Below are 9,570 nucleotides of genomic sequence, written 5' to 3'. Positions count from 1 at the left end.
GTGACGTAATCGGTCTACAAATGCGGCCTCAGGAGGATGCAGCCCATGAATTTGGACATGTCCAGAGTATAATCGCAGCCTTTGCGGTTAGAAAATTGCACTTGATCATGTCGCGATATTATCGCAAATGCGATATATCGTTCAGCCCTATTGTCATGTCATTGAGAGAATTTAATATTTGAGCAGAGTTCTAGCTCCCATAGATCTCTGAAACATTAGTCAGTGAATTCCAGATACTCCCCATCTTAACTCATTATGTGTATAAAGCACACCTGTCTGCAGAATCAGTTTCTTTCCAGTTTCTCCACCAAAGAACAAAAGTCTTCCCACATGACATTAACCCAAAACATACCAACAAGGTAACAAAGGAGAGGATAAGAAGAAGCTTGGCATTCCTATATGAAATTTGTGGAGTGAGCCGAAGCCTCAAGTTGCTAAGCAACAGCCAGGTTTTAGAGTTTCTGTAAAGAGCAATGGGCCAAAATCCCTACAAGAAACATCTTACTGCTGTGCTTCCCAACAAGGGTTTCTCCACCAAAATACTAAATATTTATTTCACTTAGAAACTGATTTGCATGTCATTAACTTTTACATAATGTGTGTTTCTGGATTTTGGGTTGATATTCTCTGTGCCTTAAAACTTTAGAGCAGGGGTGTCAAACTCAAATACAGAGTGGGCCAAAATTCAAAATGGAACAAAGTTGCAGGCTAACATTAATATTTATTGAAAAAAAAATCTTCCTCCAGATGTAAGAATGAATCTTTTCTTATGGACTCAAATAGGTTTTGCTGGAAAACTGAATATGGAACAAGCAAAGTATTAGTATTATACAGCTAATATATATATTAGCTGTATAATACCAGTAGGCCAGCTCTAATAATAATTTGGTATGGCTTCGCAGGCCAAATGTAATTAGGCTGCGGGCCAAATTTGGCCCACGGGCCAGAGTTTGACACCTATGCTCTAGAGATTTCTTTCTAAGTGACCAAACTTCCAGTCAAAGTTTGGTTTTCTTAAGACCCTTGTGCTATGACCAGCAGACACCATAGTTGTTAGGCAGATGACTGTCATGTTTCTGTTTGTAGGTGGCTTCTTGTCTGATGCGGGCTGGTATGGAGATGCAGAGAAAGTGTTTCTGTCGTGCCTGCAGCTGTGCACGCTCCACAGTGAGGTCCTCCACTGCTACCGGGCTGTGGAATGCTGTGTCAGGTCAGTGTCAAAGAGCTGCTTTTATTCACCAGGGAACTCTGTGTCCTATAGTTACAATACCATAATTGTTAGATGTGCCAGATATGATGTTACACAACATGTGTTTTCTCCCAGAACACTTAGGCGTCTGACAGCACAGCTTGAAATGTTAGTTGTGAATAAAAGCCACTGAGTGATTCATATGAAGAGCTGTTAAACAGTCTGTCTTTACATTTTTTTGATTCTTATCAGATGAAAACGGATAAAACACAGAAACTGTATCTCATCACAGACGGTTAAGGTTTCCTTCTGAGTGGAAGTAGCAGCTATCTGTCATGGAGTAACAACACTGTAACTGTTATAAACTAAAACAGCAACATTGTTAGAAGTACCATGGGCCCATATTTAAGGCCTTGTATATAAATGAATCCTAGCAAATGGTATTAATGAATAAACTGAACACTGTAGAGCTAAGAAAAAGCTGCAAAAATGTTTGATCCAGATGTTTCTGTAGCATATTTGGTCCTGACAGGTGTGTTGACCGGGCACAAACATGTAAGCTGTGGTACAGTTTTATATGAGCTCTGCTGTCTCTGTAGTGTGTAACCGAGTGGGTGTGATGGGTTGTCCGTGATGGAGAGCAGTTTGTTCAGTGACCGCCTGTCCCTTGCTGCCCAATGACGATTCCAGATTAGTTTGTTGATCCTGCTACATGTCTACCAGCATCCCGAGAAACTAGAGACTGTTCATCCGCCTGTTGTACACAGCATCACTGTTGGGTTCTCCAGTTTAGTGTCCAGTCATTTAAGTGAACTATGGAAGTCAGCAACCATCTCTTTGTCCTGGGGACGTTCAGGAAGGGGAGATTTTTGTTGGACCATCCCACAAAACGTCTCACCAGTACCTGTACTCTGACTCCTGCCCACCCAACCACTGCAGTGTCGTTAGAGAGCATCTGCATGTGGCTCGATTCCCTGTTACACTGGAAATCTATAGTGTAGAAAATCAACAGGACTGTCCTGTGTGGTGCCCCAGTAGCACTAACACCACATTAAAGATGGGCTTCACCATCCATACAAACTGAGGAATCCAGGAGACGGTAGCAGTGGTGACAGCCAGCCTGAGCTTCTCTCATACATGCACACACACATGTTGCAAATTGCGGAAAACTGAATCCAGTTATTTTCAGGGAAACCAGTGCAGCAGTTTCCTTCCACAGCTTTTGTTGTTTTTAAATTGACAGTTATGCAGTAATACAGCAGATAAGACTGAGACTGAAGCGTCCCTGTCTTCTCTCTTCAGGCTGCTTCATGTCCGTAATGGAAACTGCAAGTACCACCTTGGGGAGGAGACCTTCAAGCTTGCTCAGTCTTACATGGACAAACTAGCCAAACATGGCCACCAGGCCAACAAGGCAGCGCTGTATGGCGAGCTCTGTGCCTTGCTCTTTGCCAAAAGCCACTATGACGAGGTGTGTAGGTTTGACCACTGAGGTGCTTTACAGTTTTGATACTGAGACAACTGAAAGTCCTTTCTGTCTGCAATGACCTTGTCTCTCAGGCGTACAGGTGGTGTATAGAGGCTATGAAGGAAATTACTCCAGGGCTGCCTGTCAAAGTAGTGGTTGATGTCCTTCGCCAGGCCTCCAAGGTAACACTCACACATGTATTTATCGCTCAGATCAGTCTTTGTCTGAATTTTTACACTAGTCTTCCAGACACATGTGTAAACTGTGGATTGTCTCTTCCCTGCAGGCCTGCGTGGTGAAAAGAGAGTTCAGAAAAGCAGAGCAGCTGATCAAACATGCAGTGTTTCTAGCAAGGTAACCCGCTGGGTGTAATGAAGACTCGACAGGGTACTTTCTAACATCGCAGTTTCTGACTGAAAATATTGTCTTACAGAGAACATTTTGGACACAAGCATCCCAAGTACTCCGACACGCTGCTAGATTATGGATTTTACTTATTAAATGTGGACAACATATGCCAATCGGTTGCTATTTACCAGGTACGTAGAGCGATGTGCTACAGGAGTATGCTCTTGTTTTCAGTGATGTTATTTAATTCAATCTTGTCTGATGTACAAATCCCAGACAGCGCTGGATATCCGACAATCGGTCTTTGGGGGGAAGAACATCCATGTTGCCACAGCCCATGAAGACCTAGCCTACTCCTCATATGTGCACCAGTACAGCTCTGGGAAATTTGACAATGCTCTGTGAGTGCATCTTCTAAACTCGGCTAATTACATTCCTCATGAGCTGCCTTGTAAATGTAGTCCAACACCCAAAGTCAGACTCTGGTATTTGGGTAATGTGTATGCAGCTGCACATATCAAATGTTTAACTGTACACACGGGCAGACGTAAAGATGACTGGAGATGCCTGTTGTTTGTGTAATTAATCATGTGATGCTCCTCGTGTATACAAAGGCTGTGATTCAGCATTGCCTAATGGTGAGACCTTTGATCCACTTTTGGACCGTATGAGCTGCAAAACAACTTTGTTCAATGGAAACACTTGATATTCTTGGAAGTGTTTGTCCCCAATATGTAGAGTTTCCAGCCAAGTCTGAGTTACACGACTGAGTGCTGTGTTTGTCCCTCAGATTCCATGCAGAACGTGCCATAGACATCATAACTCACATTCTGCCTGAGGACCATCTTCTGCTGGCCTCCTCTAAGAGAGTCAAAGGTAAGGCAGGCAAAGTGGAGAGTAGTATTATGCTCGTGTGTGTGACTGGCTGCTTGTAATAAAGTACCTTGAAAGAACAATTTAAAACTGGTTCTTTGCTAAGTTGTCTATTCGTAGGTCAAACTTTTGTGGTTTGACAGATTAAAAAAACATTCAGCAAGTGAGTGAAAAAGCAGCCGATGTCCAAACAAACAGTTTGAAAGAGCTTCAGGACGCCTGGAGAATTATTGATTAAGACCAGTTTACATGGAGTCTGAATCCTTTAAAACATAAGAAGTTAGGGATAGCTCAAGACTTTTGCACAGTGCTGTATCTGTTTGAAGCTGTGCATTATGTCTTATAGACTCTATCTGCGTTTGCTTGTTTTTCCCCAACAGCCCTGATTCTGGAAGAAATTGCCATCGACTGTCACAATAAAGAGACAGAAGAGCACCTCCTGCAGGAGGCTCACGACCTGCACCTCTCCTCGCTGCAGCTGGCCAAGAAGGCTTTCGGAGAGTTCAACGTACAGACAGCCAAACACTATGGCAACCTCGGACGACTCTACCAGTCCATGAGGAAGTTTAAGGTGAGGAGGACATGTGTGGTTTGTAATATTTGACACAATAATTAAAATTAAGGGGCATAAACCATCCCAGCGTGTGCCAGTTGTGCTGCCTTGTGATAAAAATAATCTCAGTGTAAGAAAAGGTCAACGGCAGAGAACAGCTATTCCACATTCACCTCATCTTGATTAAGAGATGAGTGTTTGTGTGAGAGTGAGTCACATTGTGCTTTTACAAGCACAAACCACTGTTTGTGGGAGACTGAATGGTTTTTGCTATTTAAAGCCAGAAATGATGAGATGTGAAATATTGTCATTGCAGTTGGCTGGGATTACACAAATATCAGAGTGGTGCACATTTATAAAGAGTGTGCACCAGTCTTAGATGCTGTCTTTGGCCTATAAAAAGCCAGAGTGGAGGTTAAAAGTAATCCTGCAGAAGTTCTAGTCTGCAGCTGAAATGACTTTGGGCAAGTATCTAATATCCTGCTGTTAATGAGAGACTGACTTGGGACTACACGTTATTCCTTTTAGTCCATTGGAAATGGACTGGAAAACAATTTAAGTGTGAAAGGCCATAACTTGCTTTCAGAGTGTAATGTGACAACTTTACTTTGACCCAGTTACAACACTTACAGGCACTGAACCACTTTTTGTTTTCAGTGGAAACGTAGCTGGATGTTTGATTTATGGGAAAGGCCATGGAAACCAAATAAATATTGCCTTTGAGTTTTGTCTTTGTTTGTGATTCATATCTCTTTGTCTTGCACACGTATTTGTGTAACCAGGAGGCAGAGGAGATGCACATCAAAGCCATCCAGATTAAGGAGCAGCTACTGGGCCACGAAGACTATGAGGTGGCTCTGTCTGTGGGTCACCTGGCCTCCCTCTACAACTATGACATGAACCAGTACGAGGATGCAGAGAGGCTCTATCTGCGCTCCATCGCTATCGGTCAGTAAGAGCAGAACAAGTTCACGTCCATGTTTTTTAGTGTCACAGTAAATGAGGCCCAAGGCCTGGGTCCTGATGTTGCTTCGTCACAGAACATGTTGTACTGAGATGCATCATACTCAACCTACTTCTCAGTTAATTGCCAAGTTTTGCTGTTATTGTTATGTAATCATTTATGTAGAGCTGACATTAATCAGTCCAACACCTGACGTTACTTCGCTACAATGGAAGAGGGTAACATTATCAAAAACGGGGCTCGAGTCAGAGAGACTGAATGAAACATGGTCTGTGATGTTTCTGTCTTCACAGGTAAAAAGCTGTTTGGCGAGGGTTACAGTGGGCTGGAGTACGACTACCGAGGCCTGATCAAACTCTACAACTCAGTGGGAAACTACGAGAAGGTGTTTGAATACCACAACGTACTGTCCAACTGGAACCGGCTGAGGGACCGGCAGTTTGCAGTGGCGGATGCCCTGGAGGACGTCAACACTACACCCCAGCAGACCCAGGAGGTGGTACAAGCTTTCCTATTGGCCCAGAGCCTAGGCCCCACCCGCCCCTGTCTCGGCTGATTGGTTGACCGAATGAGAAGGAGAAGAGAGGAGGGAAAAGAGACAAGTGGGTGGGTTTTAGCCTGGTGTGGACATGATTTGAGCCCAAAATGTGATGCTTCAGTTTCACACGGATTAGTAACACAGCAAATTCAAACATCACTGGCAGCTTGGTTGACTTTGTATGCTGCCAGTACACACACACAGACATACACACGTTTTCATGGAATAAAAAAAATAAATAGAGAAGACACTTATCAAACCTCATCAACACACTCTCACCATCAAGATGCAGTCACTGCGTTTCTCCAACAGAAAGAGGACACATGCCCGAGACTGGGGACTCGAAAAGAAACGTCAGACGTCCTATAAGGATGACGCACGACCTCCTCGCCTCTCATCTCACTCGCCTTTTTCTTCCTGGACAGCAGTTTTGCTTTTGTACCGTACCAGTGTAGCTCAGATCTCCGGGAGCGAACCCGTGTTCTCAAGAGCTGCACGACAGCATCTGTGGAATACCTGCACATCCATCAGCATCACTTGGCAGATCACAGCTGGAAATAGTTGGATATTTTTGACACTTGTACAGTTAAAGAAAATACAGATTGTACTCTTGAGTTTTATTTGAAGGCTTTTTGTTGTTGTTTTTTTCTTTGCAATTAACTGAACGCGAACCCTCAAAGTTGCGTGGAGGAGAATGTGATAACACCAGGTGTGGTTTTTACACACAACAGGTTTTCACAGGTCTTTTTTTCCAGCTTAGTACTGACATAGCATCATTAAAATGCCAATAATTTATATGCAAACATATGTTTATGTAGCCCTTTGTTTAAGTTTTCTTACTGAATGAGAAATGGCTCAACACTATGATAACAAGGGACACGGATGGGAGGGCAAAGAGGAAGCTGCTACATGTGCAAAGGCTCCGCAGCCTCGCTTTGTTCATCTTGAGGCTGTATGTGTGAGTGAGTGAGTGGAACACAACTCTCGGTGCCCAAGTGCTCCACCGATGACTACCAGCCTTACACCAGCTTGCAGTTATCTGTCTGTAGACGGACCCATATTTTGAAGTGCTAAATAAACTATTATATCCTTAACGGCGCTACAGTGGGGACCAATATTGTGTGCTTGTGTGCGTGTTTGCATAGCAGCCTGATTATTGTGCATGTGGCCTCTCTGCTTCACACCCTCCTGTCAGAAAATCCCATTAAAGTTCCTGATATGTTTTTCTGTTACTGGCCCATCGTTCAGAGTCTCGCTGTCCAGAATCTCATCTGTTGCTTTATTTAAAAGCTCAGCTTCGGCTGGTTTTCAGTTTTACTCGACATCTTAGCTCTATAACAGGGGTGGGGGAACTCCAGGCCTCAAGGACTGGCGTCCTGCAGGTTTTACATGTGCTTGATCCAACACAGCTGGTTTAAATGGCTAAATTAAAAAGGTTTCCAGAGGCCTGACAATGAACTAATCATTGGATTCAGGTGTGTTGACCCAGGGTCATATCTAAAGCCTGCAGGACACCAGCTCTACAGCTGCCATGTTGGTATTTTAAAGCTAACTTAGGCTCTCTAGTGGACAAAGTATGCAACGGCCATTACATACTTTGTGCCGAAAGGGCTTTAAAGGAACATGTTCTTATTTTTAGACTGTAATATTGTATCTTTTCATTATTCTCAGTTCTAAATAATCCTTATTGACCTTATCCTGAGCCTTGGGGCAGCCACTCAAGTCAGTGTCTATCTGAAAACAGCTCTTTTAGTGCCTCTGTCTTTCTTAAAGCCAGCTCTCTTCTGCCTGTCACACACAAATAGTTTGAACAGCAGGTGTGTAGCCAGAGCTGTGTGCGTGACTTAACCATGTTAATGGGTTTGGCTCACTGACATGAGAAAACAGAACATTTGAACACCTAGTTGGTCCATTTGAAACCTGTTTGGATTTTGTTCTGTATATTTGGAGTAAGCTACAGTGCTGCGACAAAGTATTTGCCTCCTGATTTCTTCATTTCATGCATGTTTGTCACACTGCAGTGATTAAGATCATCAGACAACATTTAAAATGAGATAACATACGTTTTTAATTGATTTGTGATTTTTGGTGAGGGACAAAAGAACCTACCTGGCCCTGTTTGAAAAAGGAAAAAAACAAAAACAGCTTTTCATAAAAAGAACATCACAGTAAGAGCATGTGGAGGGAGTGGGAGTGGAAGTGGGCTGCTTGGATGATTAAGGATCTGGATGGAAAAAGGAATTCTGCTCTCGACGTACAGCTCGAGCGTGCTCGGGTTACGCAGCAGAACAACACAATCCCAAATATACCAGCAAGTCCATGACCTTAACAGGTTGTTCATGGCCAACACCCCACCAGTGCTCCTCCATACTCGACCAGTTTTTAGACTTTAGGCCAGGTAGGTTTGGATAACTTTTTACCCTTAATCCTAATTTTGAGCTTATTCTGGTTATGTCTGTGTAACATTAACAGTTGTATGATGACCTGAAAGTGAGACAAAAATGCAAAAAACAATGTATATATCAAGAACGGGGCAAGCTCTTGTTCACAGCACTGTTTATGTACCTGTGATCCTGTAAAGCCTTCCACTGCAGATGCTTTCAGTCTAATATTTAGTCCACAGTTTGGGAATCACCAGCTTCTCTGGATGGGATTTTTTCGTTAGTGCAATTCTAACATTACACATGGACCCTTGTTTCACTAAAGCAGTCTGTCAATATAAGAGGTGAAGGAGAAATGAGCGCTTAAAGAGACGCTGCGTAACAGTGGCGTGAAGAAAGGCATGGACGCATGCTGTAGCAGATGAAGGATGAGATTTTGCACAGTCGAGGCTGAACACAGGCTGTGGAGATTCTGTGCAACGTTACTGAGAATGTGATGCCATGGATGAATAGTCCGCTGTTAATTTAGTATTTAGTTTGTTTTGAAAAGAACGAATGAAGAAAACAAGCTTTGCCTTGCTGTTGCTTCAGTGCTGTCAATGTCTCCCTCTGTAACAGTGATGTGAGGGGCTGTAGCTGAGGAGGAGGTCCAGCTCTCAGCTAAACACTCAGTGCTTTGGCTTAAATAGACCCCCCACCCCTCCACCTCTGAGTAGATTTCTTATCTACAGACTTTACTTGTAAACAGGTGCATACAAAGAGAAGGATCATGAATATTTCTTTGTCTTAAAAAGTGAATCATGGAGAAACTTTGCATGATTTGACGTGTGTGCTGTGAGGGCTACGTCTGCATCTTCTCTAGAGGATTACAAAACAGGTCTCGGCAGCAGTTTCTAATCCAGCTTCGGCTGAGGTGCAAGTTCCTTTTTCCTGCTTGGCCAAGATGATCTGCTGATGTCTGAAAGGGAATAGTGTAGTTCAAGTGGTGGTGTCGGGGGTGGGGGGCGCAGGACAAAGTTCAAATTGAAGCTGCGATGTCTCCAACAGCCCGCTTCTCTCTTCAGAGTTCAAAGGAGACGTGTGGGATGTGTTCACTGTTGTCCTGTTACTGCTTCACTGTTAGCTTCAAAAACATTAAAACATCGTTGACCATCACAGTTTCCCTCTTTGCTGTCCGTCAGCTGTACACATCTGGACTTCACCATCCCAGCAAACAACAGGACACTTTTACACTGATGAGATGAAATATTCAGTTT

General features: G+C 43.4%; 1 protein-coding gene across 1 annotated transcript; it reads left to right on the top strand.

Annotated features, from left to right (window-relative positions):
• Positions 1 to 458: 458 nt before the first annotated feature.
• LOC147314550 (amyloid protein-binding protein 2-like) lies at positions 459 to 6,559 on the top strand. Its single transcript, XM_086261564.1, has 11 exons — positions 459 to 525; positions 1,087 to 1,210; positions 2,492 to 2,660; positions 2,750 to 2,839; positions 2,944 to 3,011; positions 3,091 to 3,196; positions 3,282 to 3,406; positions 3,796 to 3,881; positions 4,259 to 4,449; positions 5,214 to 5,379; positions 5,689 to 6,559. Exons 1-11 carry the CDS (start codon positions 474 to 476, stop codon positions 5,949 to 5,951), a joined length of 1,440 nt encoding a protein of 479 aa, XP_086117690.1. The 5' UTR covers positions 459 to 473; the 3' UTR covers positions 5,952 to 6,559.
• Positions 6,560 to 9,570: the final 3,011 nt, after the last annotated feature.

The sequence above is a fragment of the Aulonocara sp. 'chitande type north' Nkhata Bay genome, linkage group LG14 (genome assembly GCF_057382095.1).
Source record: "Aulonocara sp. 'chitande type north' Nkhata Bay isolate Kocher_YH1m ecotype deep benthic linkage group LG14, A_spYH_male_GT1.1, whole genome shotgun sequence".
In the NCBI taxonomy this organism is placed as follows: Eukaryota; Metazoa; Chordata; class Actinopteri; order Cichliformes; family Cichlidae; genus Aulonocara; species Aulonocara sp. 'chitande type north' Nkhata Bay.
Note: the sequence above shows the minus strand (reverse complement) of the source record. Positions and strands in the feature narration are given on the sequence as shown.